We start from the raw sequence: 19,322 nt of genomic DNA, 5'->3' as shown, positions 1-19,322 counted from the left end.
TTCCAATAGCTTGACGAGTGACTTGGGTATTTCAATTCTCTGATCACGCCCCTCCCATATGACCTGCTCGACCCTGCTTTTGAGGGCCGATCGAGTCTGCGCTTGGTGAAGTCTGCAAAGGATGGCGGAATACTCAAAATATCTCTTAATTGGTGTACCTGTCGCTGTCTTGGCGAGTTGTGCTGTACTATGGTTGCGAGAAAAACAGAGAAGAAAGTCTTTCAAGGAGGTGGGGCGCGTTTCTGGGCTTTTCGTTTACCCTGTTAAGTCCTGCAAAGGAATTCGTGTTCGCGACATAAAGTGCTTCAAAGAAGGAATGGAGTATGATAGGTGAGACTTACGTGATTAAGGAAGCCATGCAGCTCTCAAACTCGGCCACTATGTTCGAGCAAGGGCACCCTGTGGGGTTAGAGTATGTTTCCGGATTCAACATGCATATTTGGGATCAGAAAGAAGTTTGAATCACAAACTACAGGGGAATTCATATTTTTCTGTTTGAATCAACTGGAGATCAAAGTGCAGACTCAGTGCAGACGTGGTCAAATATACGAGTTAAAAAAGAATCTTCACTTTTTCTATTTAAAAAATGTGTAACTAATGTACACAACTCTTTACTTAAACACTGCAAGCAATTGTTGCACTGGCCATGGGCAGTTACATAATATCGCACCGAAGCATATGAAAAGAAAACGTGTTTTATTAATCTCCCCTTAGGGAATAAAACTTCATATCTAAACACTTGCAAATGCGTAGACTTGCCACAAGTCGACCTCATGAATTTCAAGACGAAGGACTTCTCAGAAAGTCTAGCAAATGCGCGACAAATTATTGCTACAACATAACCGAGAACAACGCACTTAGAGCAGCAATTTGTGAAATTGAAGTGCAATAATGCTGGCACCACGCCAACACGAGAAGTTCTTCTGAATATTCTCTCGCCATGCATATGCCACGTGTATATGATATTGCTTGCAAAACAGAGGGCGCGAAAGCCTCGTAAAACAGATCTTAACAGAGTAGCAATTAAAGACAAGAAATTGACAATGAATCCTATGAGTGAGCCTTCTGAATTCCACAAGTATGCTGTACGGTTTCTGAGTAAAACAATGTGGTCGTAAGGCAGTCAAGTGTGAAAAGTAGATATTGACCTTGTGCGTGCTAGTGTTTCAAAGACAACACAAGACAAGACTACACCGTTTTTGTACTGAATTTGCAGGATTAAATATAATACATATATTAAAGATTTAGTATCTGATCACCATAAATAACTATAGAGCTAAACCACTGGTAGGGTGACCACCATTTGCTAATTGTTGATTGATTAATTTCGGGGTCAGCCATAGCTGGTAGCTACTGTTGTATCCAAAGATAATTTGGGTATTCTGTTATTATGTATGGCGTTTTAACGTCGTAACTGTGCTGAGGTATATTTTGGTCTGTAAGTTCACGAGGGTTATTTCCCCGGGGGGAGGGGTACTCCCTTATATGGGCTATATAGGTGTGTGTAGCCCCAAAGAGTATGGTTTCTCAGCTGTGTTGGTCATAAATAGGGTATGGTTTTTGCACTGTAGTCTTGACATGGGTATGTTTTTTGGAGGAAGCTACTACCTTCATAAATTATGTTTAGGGCAACTGTGCCGGCCGCAACCGCCATAAATCACCTCACCTCACGTATCTTCTTCGCGCTCTGTTGCGCATAAGGCCCCAACGGTCATAAATAGGGTATCAAATTTTTGGTCAGGTCATAAATAGGGTAGGAAAAATCGCAGATTTTGGTCATAAATAGGGTAAAGGTTTTGGGAAGTGGACACGCCCCCACCCTATTTTTATGGGAGTACCCCCCGGGGTTATTTTTAGGTAAAGTGAGTCATTTCTGCAGAGTTTGAGTAGAGGTAATATGAATCCTGTTTTTTTTTTTCGGGGGGGTGCACCACTGTCATTTTTTAAATCTATTTGTTTATTTATTTTCTAATGTTTACTGTAGCATATAAATAAGTAATTAACAAAATAAAAACATGTCAATAAACTAAAAGACAAACAGAAACAGAGACCACGTCACGCGCGGTATGGATCCAAGTTTCGTGACCTTTCACAATAAAAATGGGGTTTTGAATGCACCTTTCGTAAGTCATTGATTAACTGCCCACTGTCGAGAGGCTACTTTGGCTGTTGGGACGCTCTTTACTGGCCGTTGGCGTTGCTGAGAGGTGGCTATTACAGAGAGGATAAATCCGCCGGGGCAAAATAAAGTGGTCGTTGAAGAGAGGTGGCTGATGTAGAGAGTTACTCGTTGTAGAGAGGTGGCCGTAAATGTGAAGATGACCGTCGTGGAGATGGCCGTTAGTGGAGGTTCGACTGTATTTCGTTGACTGATTATTAGGGGGTTATTTGATAAAATACCGGCGAGCTTGTTTCTGGAGATCTGAGAACTACAATCCTGGTCAAAATTGATGACGCATTATCTTAAAGTGGGAAGTCATTATTTTAATTTTACGAGCCCCCCCCCCCCCCCCCGATAAAGAGCTATAAGCAATGCTGGAATAGTGAGTCTACTTTGGATGAATCGACATCAACACTGTGTTGGTGGTGGGGCGGGGGAGGTGGACAGAAAGACCACACGTGACAAAAGTGCAAAGTGTCCTACGACTTTTGCCCAGGACTGTACATTATTTTGCGCGCGCGCTCAGGTTGATCTATTAATTTTTTTTTATTGTTTTCTTCAAATTAAGGCACTGGATTGTTCTGGATGAGAAGGGTAACTTTATTACCCAGCGTAAAGACCCAAAGCTTGCTCTGGTGGTTCCACGTTTTGAGGATGGCAAATATCTTTGCCTTGATGCACCTGGAATGGAGACGTTGAAGCTGAACATACAATTAAGAGCTGATCAAAGAGAATACAAAAGGATCAAGTGAGTCAGTGAATTATCAGTGTAACAATCAGGTACAGCCAGCAATTTTGGGTGATGAAAGGTCCTGTGGTCGTGAGTTCAAAGGGGCAAAAATGGTTTTTGCTCCATGGACAAAATTGGACCGTATGTATAAAATAGTTTGTAACAAATGTTTAACTTCTAAAATATTATTTTGCAAGGCGAATATTATTTTAAAAAAAGTCGATTCCGTCTGATTTAGGCTCGATTACTACCTGTGTTTGGCAAAATGTAATCTACCCACGTACGTCTCCCCGTCCCAACTAAAGATACAAACACCGGACCGAAGAGAGCGGAGTAAAATTGGACAAACAAGTACTTCCGTGACCTTACCTCCTTTAAAAGAGAAAAGGTGAATTCGCACCAAAATCAAAATGCAGTTTTCAGTTTTCAACCCTGATTGAAGTAGGATAAGTGATCGATGGGTCTTAATTTTCCGGATTTAAAGTGTCTGAGATTGCAAGTCTGGATTTGTCACACAAAAGGTCGACAACTTGGTTATTCGGTTAGATCTAGCCTGCATAGCAATTGTTCCCGTGCAAAGAGCTTTTTCCGCACTCTGGCCGTGCGCAAATTGGACCGAAATCATAAAAATCGACGAGTAGGATATTATTAATATCGCTCTAATTTGCAGGCGGCCAGAACTGTGGTAAAAGCTCTTCGAATGGGAACGCTTTCTACGCAGGACGGTTAGATCTAGCTAGATCTAGAATTGGACTAGTTTCTCTGTTTCTCAACATAAGGGCTCTGTGTTATACTAGTCATACCACTGTAGCACGTCCTCACTGCCGGGCGGTTATTTATGCATATTGTAGAAAGCAGGGTTAAGTATTTTTTTTCAGTAAATGTCCAGTATTTATGTTCAGTTATGAATTGAATACCGAATTCTATTTTGAACAGGATCTTTGGAATGGAGGGAGAGGGTCAGTACGTTGGAGACGAGGCCGCAGAGTGGTTCTCGAAATACATGAATAAACCAGGCTTTAAAATGTACAAGCTGTCTAGACCTCGAGTAATTCGAGAACACGATGAATGGAGTGATATTGGCGAGGCAGGAGATAAGGTGACATATAGTTCAAGCAACAGACATACGGAGGGCTTGGAAACCATATGGCTATTTCTTCAAGAAAGCCCTCCCACGGGTTTACAATTTCACCCTGTATTTTCTCCCTTGCTCCCTATTAATTTGTTCCTGGTCCCCTAACCTTTTACTAAAGTTCTCGTTAAAGAAGAGATATTCCTTTTTCCCTCACAATAATCCCCAAAATATCTCTGGTTCCCTTGAATTATACGAGCATGTTCCTTTGTTTCCCCAAACCCCTTAGAGGCCCTCGTCGATGCAACCACTGTTAGCTGGAACAAACGTTCCTTTTTATTGAAGAACCTATTTCATACTTATTTCATGTGTCCGTTAAAATTTAACGGAATGATAAGCGTCCAGTTTAAGAACTAACAATAGCAACCGCAATTAATGCATTCTGCATTCCATAGTATCTTTTAAAAAAATTTTTCGTATGGAAGTTTAGAGTACCCATGGATGAGCAAGGTCTTCGGACAAACGAGATCCGTACGCATGAGGCAAAAAGTCATTGCTTGTTTTTGTTCTCTTTTAATTTAACAGGTAACATTTGGAGATTTTGCTCCTTACATGATTCTCGCTGAAGATTCTTTAGCGATGCTAAATAAAGAGCTGCCCTTGCCAATGGAAATGGAAAGATTTCGTCCGAATATTGTGGTTGCTGGCCTCGGCGCATTTGAAGAGGTCAGTTTGCCAGACAATGTTTTCTGACTTTAGCGGTTGTTTTTTGTTAAATATGGTTTGAATTTCATGTAGTGCATCAAATATTGTCGGAAACGCGTGTTCTGAAAGGGCAAGTGCGGGGTATTGTGCAGCCCCCATAAACGGAGAAACATTATTGTTCCCCTCCTTTCTGTGTTGCGCGCGCATGCAATAGATCGTTTTCACGTGACGTCATCACTTTCTAAAATCTAAAACGAAAGAGCCACCAAAGTTTTGTCCTCATCAGGCACAAGAGGCGGTATATTAATATCTGTTTACAATTTTACAGCTCAATAGCGTGCTTCGTTTGGAATCCAGAGCATTTTGAATTTCAGGGTTATGGAGGTGCGTGACCCAAGGCTATGATCGAGTTTGTCGAAAAATATATACTTATCCCACGATTTTGAGCCTTTTTAGAAGTTAAAGCATTAGGAAAAGTGCTTATGTAAATGCCTGTTTGACCAGTACTGATAATCAGTCGCCTAGATAGCCAAAGTAAGTTTCAGATGTCAGAGATGTTTACACTATTTTCCGGCCGCCATATTGGTGTACCACGGAGGTACACCAACATGGCGTTTTCATACTGGACTCTGTAAATATCGGCGAAACTGAGATTTAGACGAATATCTGAAGTTTGGGGAAACGCACAGGCCTAAAACTTGGAGAAGTGGCTTATTTAGTTATCTTCCATAAGATCATAATTTCATAGCTTTTTCCACTGGATGGTTTTCGATTTATTTTTTTATTGCGTGACAGTGAAAACGATCTATATTCGGTTGCAGAAATAGCACGTGTCACGCTGAACTTAGAAAAAGTTTTCTTGCTTAGCAATTGCGCTTAAAGGAAACACTTGAAAGCTTTTAAAAAATGTTTTGGTCACCTTGTTTCTCGCGTTCTAGGACATTATATAAGCTTTCATATGATTTCTCAGGCTCTCGTTGTTCATTACCCGTGAAAAACAATGTTTCGTGCCATACGTCATAAAGGGAAATACTCTGATAATTCTTTCACTTTTACTCATTTAAGTTACGTCAGTTCTCTTGTTTAGAGGTTCATAAAAAACGGCACGGAAATCACCATGCACTTCATTGCGTAATTACAGAGCCCTTCATGACTGCAATACACGAACGTCTGACGTTTTGAAATTTTCCTTTTTCCTGAACAGGACAAATGGGAAGGCGGCAGAAAAATCAAAATAGGAGATGTTGTATTCCGATATCTAAACAGATGTGGAAGGTAACATATAGAATGACAGATCGTATTTATTAGTTTAGTCCAAACGCGCGCAACCGCGATACTGTGGTTAGCCAATCAGAGCTTGCAGTAAAACCTTACAACCTGTGCAGGAAAGCGCGGGAAAAGTTGGGAACCATTTCACGGTTGGTTAAGGTTGGTCGCGGTTTTGCACATGATTGGCTGACTAAACAAACCTTTCGTTCTCATTGGCTAGATGCATAATCACTTTGAGCCAATCGCAGAGCTTAGCAAACGTGAATTAGGGCAGACTGAATTATTTAGTAAAAATGACCCAATCTGGAGATCATTTTAAGTTAACTTTTGTCATTAATTAAGCGAGTGTTTTTGTCATTTTGAAAGGTGTAGCCTGCCAATTGTCAATCCAAAAACTGGAGAAAAGAAAGGAGACGAACCTTTGGCTACGTTGCGAAGGTATATTATTATAAACAAGCTTGTAACATCCAACATTGCAATCCTTGGAGCAAATGTTCTCAAATAATGAACGTACTATATGTCATACAACCTCTAAGACTCATCCTATAAAATACGAGAGGTAGCACATAAAATTAATGTCATCCATCATAATTACACATTTTCAGTTTACAGCCCTGCTTGTACCTATATTACACTAACTACACGCAAGTTTGACTTGTATAATTATGTTAATTGTGTGCCTTGCGTCTTAATTTATTTCAGAATAAGGCTTCCTGAGGACAGGGATCCAAGATATGACAGATCTCCTCTCTTTGGGATCAACGCAGCTCCTGACGGAGATGGGGTGGGGGTCATACGACAGGGAGATGCTGTGATGGTTTGGTGTTAAAAAGGGCGAAATTTTCGTTCCAAGAAATCTCAATGTATAGCTAGAATTACCTTCAAGGTCTTCCAGTTGAGGAAGACGTTAAAACGTGGTAGTGGCTAGTAACATAGTTAGAATTCCAATGAAGAAATATCGAACTAAACTGAGAACAAAAATAGCAAAGATTTGCGATGATTTATAAGGACTGTTAAGGAATATCAAAAGACGATTTTAAACTGTCTAGACCACCATCTTTCAAAAGGCCTTCTGTCATGTACAGGCTTTGTGGACACAATGTAATGTACTAGACAGTCATGCGACTAACACTGAATTTCCCAAGTGATCGAGTTTGATTTGGGAAACACGAAGCAAATATAAATGGATTTCCTTTTTCGTCGTATTTACATGTGTGTTCAGTTGACTGTTTTACGTCTTTTTGTCAGTAAAAGTGTCACTCGTTCTTAGGACAACATAAACTCTTTTATTTCGTTTCATTGTTTGCCAATATTTCAATTTTAATTTTTTAAGAGAATCCTATAATACTGTTAATGAAAATTTTTAGGTAGAGTTAATACAGTGTCCCCAATTAGCACACATGGGCTAAATACATTGACACTTAAATAAAGTTCTCACCGCTTACTTACTTACTTACCTCGTTACCGCTAGCTAGGCCTAAACAAACTTTGAGCTATTTATCTGCTTGAAATCAGTAAAAGGAAATTAACGGCCGCGGGTAGCGTGTTTGTGAAGCTGACGTTACCAGAGCATAGTAAGCCCTTCGTCAAAAAAAAAAAAATTTAGAAAGTCTTGCCGAGTTCCTGTACAGCTTTTTCCCAGTCCTTCGCGGTCAATCCGCGAATCCCAGACTTAAGGTCGGGAGTAAGGCCGGGAGCATGCGTTTCGCCTCGGACCACGTGACCCGAAAGAGATTGACCGGGGCGAACTACTGACTAGGAAAGTTCTCACTAGCCGGGGACTAACGCTCGAAAGCTCAGCTTCACTTCCTCGTTTCGACCGTTATATTGCCTTATAAAAGCCAAGTTTTTCATTTGTCCCGCATCGAGGCAGCCCAACAGTTTCTTTAATTTAGAAACTTATGCCTTTCTCAAAACCAGCTTAATAGACGTGAATAATTTCGTGAATACTAGCCTGCGTAGCAATCTTCGCTGGGGCTAGCACAATTTCACGAACCTTCCCCCACGGCTTTGTGCAAGCAAGTCACACTCGAGTTATTCCTGGAATCAGTCAAGCGAATTTGATACACCTGTCAATCAATATGGCCACGCCGCACCAATCAGAAGCCCCGTTCGTGGGCGAACGGGTTTTTCAAAATGGAGGGGTTTGCGGGCAAGCGTTCCCTCCCTCGCCTCACCACCCCCTGCTTTGTCGAGTTTTTGCTCTCGCTCCAATTTATGCGCGGCCAGAATGCGGAAAAGCTCTTCGTACAGGAACACGCTACGCAGGTTATGGTGGCTCCAATTCCAAAGATAGATAGAGCACTTTTATTTACACACAGTAAATTCCACTCAGTTGAATACAAGGAAAAATATGTACAAATGTAAAAATTAAACAATAATCATTATAAAAGTGATTATAAAGAATAAAAGCCTAATCTAAACAAACTAAGCTAACTACCTATTTCAATAGAAATAAATGAAAACAAAAGTACTGCTTTTCAAGGACGTCGTGTCATTAATTCACTCAAAACTCAAAACTGAAGTTACTCAGCTTCGTCTTAAATTCACCTAATGCTTTAGATACTCTAATATCACTTGGAGGGCTATTCCACAACGCTGCACCGCTAAAAGAGAAACTTTTATGAACATAATCGGTGCAAGGTTGAGGAAGAGCCAGCCTCATTTCACTATTTCTTAATCTATAACTACTTGTAAAGGTGCCTGCATGCCTATGCCAGGCTCCACAATATGAAGTCTAACACAGAGAACCTACAGGCAAGGGCTGATCACCTAGCAAGGCTGAAAAAAATAAAGAAAAGTATTATTAATGGGTTTATGCTATAGGTTTATGCTGTAATATTAGTTTATCCCTTTTTTAAAAAATTGGACCAGATTTTCCTTTTATTTAAACATCCTTTCAGTGAGCAAACAACCCAGGGTCAATACTGAATAGTCAGCCATTATTAGCATTACCATCCCAGTGCAAATACAACGTCACAAAATGTATCTCATCACTCACTATCAATTATAAATTTAAGACGGATTCCGCTCAAAGTTCGAGCAATCAGTGCAAAAAGCAAGACGTTCTTGAAAAGCTGACCGATGAAGCGAACAAGGCTATTATTATGATGGGCGATTTTAACGCTGATGTTATTGCATCTAAATCCTGTAAATATACACGGAGCCTAATGCATGCAACCAGACTTCACGGCTTGAGTCAACTTGTCAAAGAGCCCACTCGCGTCACAGAGCACACAAAGACAGCAATTGACCTAGTATTTGTAAATAATTTGCATCGCATTGTTTCACATGGCGGAGTACAAGAGTTCGCAGCTAGTGATCATTCTGTTGTCTTTGCTGTTAAAAAAGCTGGAGTTTGCAAGGCCCATGCGGAAATTCGCGAAGTGAGGTCATTTAAGCGCTACAACAAAGAACAGTTTCGCAGTGAGGTGGCTGGTGTTCCCTGGAGTGTTGTTGAGTCATTCGACGATCTGAATGATGCCGTTTCTGCTTGGAACACTCTTTTTGTTGATGTTGCCAATCGTCATGCACCTATCAAAAAGCTGAGAACGAAGCGTGCAATAAAGCCGTGGATCACAAAGGAACTGAAAGATGTTATGGCTGAGAGAGACTATGCGTATAAAATCGCCAAAGATCGGGAGGTAAACAAGAAATGTGGCATAATTATCGCAAGTTAAAGAACTTAACTAACAGGAAAATGAAGGCGGCTGAGGCTTTGTATTACAAGAAACTAATTGAATCTGCCCAAGGCCCTAAAGAGATGTGGCGCGCATTGAATTCAGCTTTGGGAAATGAGAAAGATGAAAATTTGACATTTCAATTGCAGGAAGGTGAACGTGTTATATCAGAACCTAAAGCTGTCGCCTCTAAATTCAACAATTTCTTTGCAACCATTGGATGTCGCATTGCCAAAAAATTGTTTTTCACATCAAAGGATGCCTGGAAGAAATACGAATCTGCTGTTCAAACTGATGATGAAAATCTATGCGAACTTCATTGCGTCAGTTCTAAAGTTGTTTCTAAGATTTTGCACTCATTGAAGGTCAACAAGGCAGCTGGACTAGACAAAATACCGGCAAGGTTAGTGAGAGATGCCGAAGCGGAGCTTGCTCCCTCAATAACATATCTCAATAATAAATCGATCACAGACGCAACTGTTCCTGCCTTGTGGAAGGTCGCACGTGTAACCCCTCTGTATAAAGCTGAAGACAAACTTTTGGTTGAAAACTATAGGCCTATTTCTGTGTTGCCGGTTCTAAGTAAAGTTTTGGAGAGAGTGATACACACACAAATGAGTGCTTATCTAGATCACCTGGGCTGGTTATACAAACATCAGTATGGATTTAGACGTGGGCGTAGTACGGCACAAGCGGTGGGTCAACTGAACAACGCTGTGCTTGATGCCATGGATGGAGGAAAAGTCACTGGTATGCTATTTCCCGATATATCCGAGGCATTCGACTCTATAAATCACAAGATACTCCTGGGAAAGCTTGAACACAAAGGGCTAGCAGCAAGGAGTCTGAGATGGTTTAAATCGTATCTTGCAGACAGACGCCAATGCGTGTGTATAAACGGGGAGGTATCAGAGACTCGCCCTATTGACCTGGGTGTGCCACAAGGAAGTATCCTAGGCCCGCTTCTATTTAATGTTTACACTAACAGCTTGTCAGCTGCTGTAACGAAGAGTGAACTCATATTGTATGCGGATGATGCTGTTTTAATAGTTGCTGCGTCGACACCCCAAGAGCTTAATGATGCCCTTCGACACGACTTCACCCTAGTCTCCGACTGGTACACCAACAACAAATTAACGCTTAATGTGAAGAAGACTAAATTGATGCTTTCGGGTAGCAAGACAATGTTGTCTTCGTTTAATGACTTTCAATTTTCTACTGACGAAGGGCAAATAAATCGTGTTTCATCTTTTAAGTATCCAGGCGTATTATTGGATGAGAAATGGAAATGGAAGATGCACGTCAATAGCCTCTTACAAAAATTAGCACATCGCCTGTCAGTCTTCAATCGAATCTATCATATGCTGGATCAGAAAAGTCTCACATCATATTTTAATGGCCTTGTCCTACCACACCTAGATTATGCAGATATTGTCTGGGGTGACCAGCCTGGTCTTACAACACAGATGAAACAATTACAATCTTTTCAAAATCGCTTTGCGAAGAAGATCGTTAAGTCGAAAATGTCATCAGCAGAGGCTCTGACGTCGTTGCGGTGGGTATCTTTACATGGGAGGCGGTTCGGTCATCGGCGTTGTGTTGTGCAAGATGCAATGAAAGGTAGCATCCCCGAACATTTCGGTGTATTCAGATCCACCATGAACCAACAACACGGTTATAACACCCGAAATGGCTACATGCCCAAAGTCAGTAGGCCAAGAACGGAATGGGGAAAAAGCAAAACATATTATAAAGCCATTAACGACTGGGCCACACTACCAAGTGCTTTAAAGAAACTGATGCCGAAAACTATTTTTAAATACAAACTGAAACAGTTTTTATTGAACCATTTTAACCTTAGTTAGCAGTATTTTAATTCTTGTTTTAGTTTTTAATCTTAGTTAGCTTACCGCATAGGTTTTGTCCTTTTTATTGTATTTTAGATTTTAATGTATTTTAAAGGTTTAACATTTATTTTCTCAGAGGACCCTCCTGAAAACCACCTTATGGTGATTGGAAGCTTCTCTTAAAATATTATGTATTATTATTGTTATTATTATAAAAATTATTTACTGAAAAAGTCTGCTCAAAGCACAGTACTGTAACTTTTTGAATGCTATTTGAAACATCTCACTTTAATTCATTTCTGTAAGTGACCCCCGCGATTAAATTCTCAAGCATTCTCGAGAAAGTTGGTGACAAAACTTGTAAGAATGCTTAAAGCGTGCATTATTGTGTTTTGAACTGACGTGAAATGTCTCTTTTTATGAAAATATGGATAACTTCAAATTCAATTTTCTCTCGCTGGGTCAGCTTGAGAGCTTAGGTCTCGATGAGTTCATCTTAACTGTATTCAAAATATTGCCATGCTGTGGGTTTTTTTGGTAACTTTATTTTTGCCATTATTGCTCGAATGTTCAGCAGAAATCATCTTAAGTGTACAGTCTGGTACTAATAAAGCAAATCTACTTCAGGCACCTAAAATGGACATGTTTTGAACGTGAAGACAGTCATTGCAAGCTATTTGTTTGTAAAACTAAAGTACTTGCCAAATGTAGCCTGAATATCATTTCGGATCTGTGAAATGGACAGAAAAACAAACGTGAGTTATTGGATGACCTATGTGACTTACTCCTTGAAACCTGAAGTTAAATGCAATTAGAGATGACTTGTTCACAGTATTATAGTACAGCACAGTCACCAAGGTTCTTGAAAGGCTATTGGAATAATTGTGCGAAGTAAGCAGACCAAGATCTCCCCATCATGAAGTTTAATCTTTTCAACTCTCCCAGACAAATTTATCTAACACAGACTCACAATCCTCTGTGAATACACAAATTAAAGTTTATGTTGCAGTCTAACCACAGGAAATTCAGTTCCAAAAAACAATTTAATTGACCATTGTTGACTGTCTACTTTCAGTGCACAAAGAATACTGTAAAATTAATTTCCTAAACTTTGGACCTGCATAACACACACACACACACACACAACTCCTCCCACAAAATAGGTCCTTTGCAGCTGGGCCATCATGTGACCTACTTTTCATGAGAACGCATGTTGAAAATATCAAAATGGCCAAGTTTGATGCCCCTGGCTATAAAGAATGAGAATTTATGATGGTCTGAATTGCTAAAAAATTAAGATTATTTTGTATGGAAAAAGTTGCTGGAGGGGGTGAGCAAGACCTTGCCTGAGTGAGTCTTGGCCTGAATTTAGAGGCTGTTCACACTCTCTCAGGCTACACCTTTTGTTTTTGTCAGGCCTGATTTTGCTGCACTCAGACTACAAAATCAGGCCATAGTTAGGCTAGCATAAGGCCTGAGAATTTCATAAGGACAGGGCTGTTTTGCCATTGGTTTTCTGAAATGGTATTAGCAATTTATTACACAAGGCTGAGCCAGATATTGTGATCTGGTTGCTGCTAAAAAATCCCAATAATCTGTAAAATCTGAATTTAAAAATAATAATTATTAATGATAATATTACAGTTATTAACAGAGCTGGATGCTCAATCTGAAGCTGAAAAATATCAGACTTAAAGCAGCAAACTTATAGCCTCCTAAACAGATGCTCTTTGGGCTCGTCATGCAATCTTCTTCCTCCACAAATGTCTGCTGAAACAAATGGCACTTTCCTTTCCCTTTAATATTGTAAAGGTCAGCTGGAGATCACATGTGGATTACTTTAGAACCTATTGGCGCTGGGTCATTGTTTAATACAAAGCCAATCATAAACTGAAGAGGATCCCTTGGTGCAATAACTAGAAATAAATTAAGCTTTCTACTGTCACATGTTACATATTTGAAATCAACATTTTACAATAACTGTCTAATTTCTTGTGTGCTGATTGGCTTATTTTTATCATCAGTAAGAGTACAAAGAGATAAAATTTTAATTTATGCAAGCTTTCAAGTTCAACTTTCAGCTGTCAAACTGTCAACTTTTTAACCAATGAGATTTTATGGACTTTTTTAAGTAGCCAATCAAAAAGTGAGAAAAGCTATTGACAATGTTCACATCATTTTGAATAAAATTCACTTTATCTTTGTTTACGGCAACTTTACTGTGCCTTTTCCCCTCATTTATTCCCGGCATATGACCATTTTTGGTCTTATTGTAAAAAACAAATTGACATCAGTTTTTTATGCGTCTAGGGAGACGCGGTGGCCTCATGGTTAGTGCGCTCGTCTCCGGATCGAGCGGTCCAGGTTCGAGCTCTGGCCTGGGACATTGTGTTGTGTTCTTGGGCCCTTTACTCTCACAGTGCCTCTCTCCACCCAGGTGTATAAATGGGTACCGGCAAACTTAATGCTGGGGGTAACCCTGCTATGGACTAGCATCCCATCCAGGGGGGAGTAGAAATACTCCTAGTCGCTTCATGCTACAGAAACCGGGATAAGCTCCGGCCTGATGGGCCACTTGGCTCGTATGCAGACTTTACCTACCTTTTTTATGCGTCTGTCCTCTTATTGATGATAAATTTCGTCATAACGTTGTCAAAGTTTACTGTGGAACCACTTTGACATTGTTATGATGCAATTTCTCATCAATAGGAGGACAGTTACATTAAAAACTGACATCACTTTGTTAAACTGACAGTAAGTATTTACCAAGTAATTAGAAACAACTTTATTTAGCCAGGGTGGCCCAATTAGCATCATCAACAAATACTTTTAAAGTAAATACATGTACATGTATGCAATTTTCTGAATCCAGTCTGGGTTCGTAGATTTACAAACACATCTTTTTCATTGCAAAGTACACTTTAGTTTATTGAGCACTATTTAAACAGAATATTGTAAAAAGTTCGGATGTGCACTTGGCCACTAAAGTATTTTGGTGCCTTGCCACTGTGATCAGTTCTCAAGTTTCAAGCAGACTTCCTGCCAGCAGGCTTCCAGCATTGGGAAGGAACTAGCCTAGTGAATATCTACATGTGAAAATGTATATATTTTTCTTCACTCAATATGCTATAGTCTCTTGCTAATAAGGATTTAAATTAACTGTTTTTATATCCACACACTTGTTGAAAGGCCATGCTGGTATCTGTTAAATTCTCTTGCAAAATTTCGTTAGGTCCACTTTAAGTTTTCTGCCTTGGTGGAGAAGTGCACTGTGATAAGGCTATGTAAATTATAGTCTTCTGTTTCATCAGATGTTTGTGGGGGAAGTTTGTGTGACAAGCCCAAAAAGTGTCTGTGTAGGGGGCGAAGCAGCAAACCTTTCTCTATTCAAATATGCAGTGTGAAAAACAAAGTAACTTGTAAAGTTAATGCTTTAATCAATGCGTGAAAACTAGAAAGTTACCTCTCGAGCTCTATCCAGAAGTGCTTGTTCATCATGATCAAATCCAACCTGGAACCATAGCAAGGAAGAGATAGAGATAAGAAAAACTGAACTATTTGTATGTACTTCAGTAGCATATGAACACAGAATTACCTTAACCATCTGACAGGAGTACTTTTAATGACCTTCATTTTCATCATACATGTATATCAGTGTTGTAGAGTTTGGGGCTGAAGGTCAGACTTTAAATGTCTAGTGTTTTGCCTCAATATATTTGGTACTTTGATACATGTATGTCCAATAAACTGCATATTTTAAATTCATTGGTTTCCACCTGATCACATTGTAATTATTACACTTACTATGCTTAATGTTTGGCTGCTTGTAACATATACTCTCATATAAATACATTTTTGCAAGAAAAGCTAGGTTTGACTAATCGGTATTGACAGGATTTTGATTTCATCTGCCTCCACAAGCAGACTGAGCCTGGAACAGGCTGTCCCTTATTTAGTTTTGCATTAAAATGAAAAATGTAAATCACTAATTTCTTATTTACTAAAAGCGACTGAAATGCAATAAGTGTTGTATATGTGTACCTGGCAGTAATAACAGGTACATGTATGTTCCTGTGGTCTTCCTGACATACAAGAACTCAACCGTTGGTTAACATCAGATGTCACACTCTGTTGTCTTGTAAAATCCTCCAGGCCTACAATTTAAAGGAGTGATAATATTATATGTAGTTCATTCATCATGTTACATGTTAAGGCATGAGTATACCTCCATATCGGTTGACTATTTTGAAAAAAAAATGTTTGAGTGTTTCCAGATAGATTTCATTGAGACCATTTATTTTCAAAAAAATTCATGGGAAAATATTGATTTCTACACAGAATTATAAAGGAAAAATGCAATAATCTATACATGATTAGTATACTTTAGGTAATGGCATGAATGCAAGTGCAATTACCATAAGGATTTAATACACTACGAGTGATATTCAAAAACTCTCTTAACATTTCACAAGCCTTTAGGCAAGTGCAATCTGAAAGAATTTTCAAATATCACAAATAGTGTAAATCCTCAATTACCTGAGCTTTTGTTATGATATTTATGAATGTGTGTGCATTAATTTGCACGGCATTGTTAATCAAAAATTAACATTAATTTGCATGCTCTCAGCTAATCACAATGGACAAATTTTATCACTCATGTAATAAATAATTATATAATTTGGCCACATTCTATACATTAATAAATGTTACAAAGATACAAAAAATATTAAATAACTAGATAAAAAAGGGCATAATTTTCTTCTTTCTACCAATATGGCACTGTTGAAAGTTCTGCAGTTGTTTCAAGAGTTTCAGCATAATTAATTTGAAGATGTGCCATCTTGAGTGTTAACAATCATTACCATTCTGGATGAAAAACTCAGTATTACACACTCTAACCATGTAAAGGTCTAAGGTAAGGTAAGGTAAGGTAAGGTAACTTTATTACAAGTTGTAAGCGTAGGGAGTGGTCGCCCAATCTCCTGAGCCAAGGACTCATGACAAAAATGCACCGCAACTTTCTGACCCTCACTTACCAAGCTGTACCAGGTACTCTGCAGTTTCACCACCAACTGGCTCACCAGCAGTGTCAGTGGGCTCACCTGCCACAACAGGTGAACTTCCAGTTTGGTCTATAGCTACTTCCTGAAGGATCTTTCCAGATAATAATTGTATAGCAACACGTAAATCATGCTTTTGAGCTGTTGGAATGACAGCTATGACCTGTTGGGGAAAAGTTTATAAATGAAATCGAATAAACAAAATGCACATTTCACAGCAGTACAATCACTCCAGTTTGTACAATCACTTAATCACTGATTTTGATGTCAAATAATTCTATGTGGGAAATTCAATCAAATCATGTGTCGAATATTACCAAAAAGAAGTTACCAAAAAGAAGTTACCAAAAAGAAGTTACCAAAAGCTACAGGCATGGTGGCCTCATGGTTAATACGCTCGACTCCAGATGAAGCAGTCCTGGTCTGATGCCTGGCCGGGATATTGCGTTGTGTTCTTGGGCAAGGCACTTTACTCTCACAGTGCCTCTCTACAACCAGGTATACAAATGGGTACCAACAGTAATTGTCTTAAAAGCTTGGGATTCATGTTGAGTTCATGTGTATTCATACTAACATTTCAATGTTAAGCTGTAACTACATGTTGTATTGTGTGCTTTGCAAAACAAGAATTTTAACACTTATTTTTCATCAATAATATGACGGCAAAGCTCACTAATTATCACTGTAAACTCAGAAGAATGCTTGATTCATGATGTTACTACCTAGCTAGAAATCTACCAACCTGCACTTCAACATTACTGTGCTACATCAAACCACTCAATCATTCTGACTAATGCATATAAAAACAGCAACAGAAAATAAATATTTTGAAAGCAGCAACAGTACCAGCAAGCAGCAATACTTTGTTACCATTAGGCTACAAAACCTCAAGACAACTGAAACTAATTGTAGCTTTGCAGATTACAGTAAGTGCTATCCATAAAAGAGTTTCTCTGTTTTCAAATGCAATAGAAAACAATATAAACGTCTACAAAAAACAGATAGATAGATAGATAGATATAGAGAGAGAGAGAGAGAGAGAGAGAGAGAGAGAGAGAGAGAGAGAGAGAGAGAGAGAGAGAGAGAGAGAGAGAGAGAGAGAGAGATTGATTTAGATATTTAGAGTGGGGAGAGACAGTTACCAATTACAGATCGATTAAAAAAGATAGAACAAACCGCTTTTTGACCATTATCTCCTTCCACTCTTGTTAATCAACTTACAGTAGCACTTTCTCCAAACTACCCCTTCCCTAAACTTTGCGTTGGCGCTCTTAAAACACATTTTTCGCACTTGCTGTGAAACATTTTCTCACCCTTCACAAGCCGCGAGGGAAAAATTTGCTCGCCACTTAGGGTGAAAACCTGTGAAAAGCTTTGTTACACTAAAACAACTTTTTCCAAACATTTCCCTGTCATTCGGAAGAAGAGGACGAAGCTAGAGATAGCAACATTTACCTAAAACTCTAGAAAAGGCGATGCAAAAAGTCGCTTTCTCGGAAGCCATCTTTGTTTTTCAGATTTCGGAGGCGCGCGTGCGCCTGTAGCCTACGTGTAGCCGTACCCACCCCCCGAGGGAAAACGGGAGGGAGGGAACGTCTACGAAGAGCTGACACGAATCGTGTTATGTGACGTCACGCTTTTGCATGGAAATATATAATGGTTCCTTATTGGATAAAGACCGCGAGCAATACTTTCGAGAATACTGATTGGCTAAAATAGATTTGTGCCAAGCCGCAAAATGTCTCACATTCTCATGTCTGTACGAGTTTAGAGTTGCGCTAGTAAGTGGCAACTGCAGACGTTCTGAGCATTTTAGAAATACCGGCAACTGATGAGATCCGCATGGAGGATCGAAACCATGGTCTTGCTGAACTAAGCCGAACAATGGCATATACAACACGCAAAACAGTCAACAGACTTGCGCGTAAACAACTACATTTGAATCATGTGGTGCCAGAATGACCAACGACAAATATGATATACGTGATAAGGATCTTCCTACTGTACTTGTAAAAACAGCTCTAATCACAGCCGGGCCCGCCGTCACAATATAGAATGCAAGTATAAAGCAACATGTTCACGGTAAATTTCATATTTTGTCCCCCAAAAGCAAATTCGTGGAGACTTGAGAGCATATCTTGCAATAGAAATGAGCCTAAACAATGCATAAACACATGGAAAATTACAGAGGTGTCAAACTCTACGAAGCGACATGCAGATAACAGCGGAAACTATGCAGACCTATGACCTCGTTTCCTGCCTAAAGCTTTTCCTCGGGGGGTGGGTACGGCTACACGTAGGCTAGCGCGCCTGGGTACCAGGGCAAGAAATCATTTGGTACAGTTAACCAACCAATCAGCCATCTTTCCGTTTGTTCCGAACCAATCAGACAATTTGGCGGGAAAGCTGGCGAGCTGGAGCTGAGTTGAAGATGGTCGAAGATGGTAATTTCCTGTTCCCTGAACATCATACTTCTCGTGCACTTAGCAGGGCGAAGAGCGCGAAGAGCGCCGCACCGAAGAAATCGAAGAAATTCAAGCTACTGTTCGCGTGAATTAATGAATGACTTAAGACTAATAGACTTTATTATTCAAAACGGCGAGAATTAAAACTAAAAAGCTAGTGGGGTCCTTTTTACTAAAAACTGAAATATCTTTAAACTAGAACTAAACACAATAAAAATCTAAAAGCTGACGGAGATCATCTAATCACTTGAAGTTGCACACATTTGCTGGTACACTCCAGCAACACTTCCCATGGTCTCCCCGATCTCCGTGCCGGAAATACTAAACTCACTT

The 19,322-nt window shown here is 39.6% G+C and overlaps 2 protein-coding genes across 2 annotated transcripts in view; one reads left to right on the top strand and one right to left on the bottom strand.

The window, feature by feature from the left end:
• The first annotated feature begins 65 nt into the window (after window positions 1-65).
• Window positions 66-7,142, top strand: LOC110061121 (mitochondrial amidoxime reducing component 2-like). Its single transcript, XM_020767955.2, has 7 exons — window positions 66-330; window positions 2,730-2,909; window positions 3,828-3,990; window positions 4,549-4,689; window positions 5,873-5,943; window positions 6,304-6,375; window positions 6,640-7,142. Exons 1-7 carry the CDS (start codon window positions 122-124, stop codon window positions 6,764-6,766), a joined length of 963 nt encoding a protein of 320 aa, XP_020623614.2. The 5' UTR covers window positions 66-121; the 3' UTR covers window positions 6,767-7,142.
• Window positions 7,143-8,221: 1,079 nt separating this feature from the next.
• LOC110061125 (uncharacterized) overlaps window positions 8,222-19,322 on the bottom strand; it is an 11,371-nt gene continuing 270 nt past the window's right edge. The window contains exons 2-6 of the mRNA XM_089291697.1: window positions 16,501-16,687; window positions 15,506-15,618; window positions 14,928-14,975; window positions 12,167-12,194; window positions 8,222-8,718 (exon numbers count right to left, since the gene is read on the bottom strand). Coding sequence (XP_089147823.1) covers window positions 8,675-8,718; window positions 12,167-12,194; window positions 14,928-14,975; window positions 15,506-15,618; window positions 16,501-16,687 — 420 coding nt within the window. The 3' untranslated portion in view covers window positions 8,222-8,674. The remainder of the gene's footprint in view (window positions 8,719-12,166; window positions 12,195-14,927; window positions 14,976-15,505; window positions 15,619-16,500; window positions 16,688-19,322) is intronic.

This window comes from Orbicella faveolata, unplaced genomic scaffold, assembly GCF_042242905.1.
Source record: "Orbicella faveolata isolate gen_17 unplaced genomic scaffold, um_ofav_v1 contig_24, whole genome shotgun sequence".
NCBI classification, from domain to species: Eukaryota; Metazoa; Cnidaria; class Anthozoa; order Scleractinia; family Merulinidae; genus Orbicella; species Orbicella faveolata.
Note: the sequence above shows the minus strand (reverse complement) of the source record. Positions and strands in the feature narration are given on the sequence as shown.

Excerpts from the sequence above, each read along its gene's own strand:
- LOC110061121 (XM_020767955.2), top strand. The coding sequence starts at position 122 with ATGGCGGAATACTCAAAATATCTCTTAATTGGTGTACCTGTCGCTGTC. Across the intron at positions 331-2,729 it reads GAAGGAATGGAGTATGATAG|GCACTGGATTGTTCTGGATG; the intron begins GTGAGACTTACG and ends CTTCAAATTAAG. Across the intron at positions 5,944-6,303 it reads TATCTAAACAGATGTGGAAG|GTGTAGCCTGCCAATTGTCA; the intron begins GTAACATATAGA and ends TCATTTTGAAAG.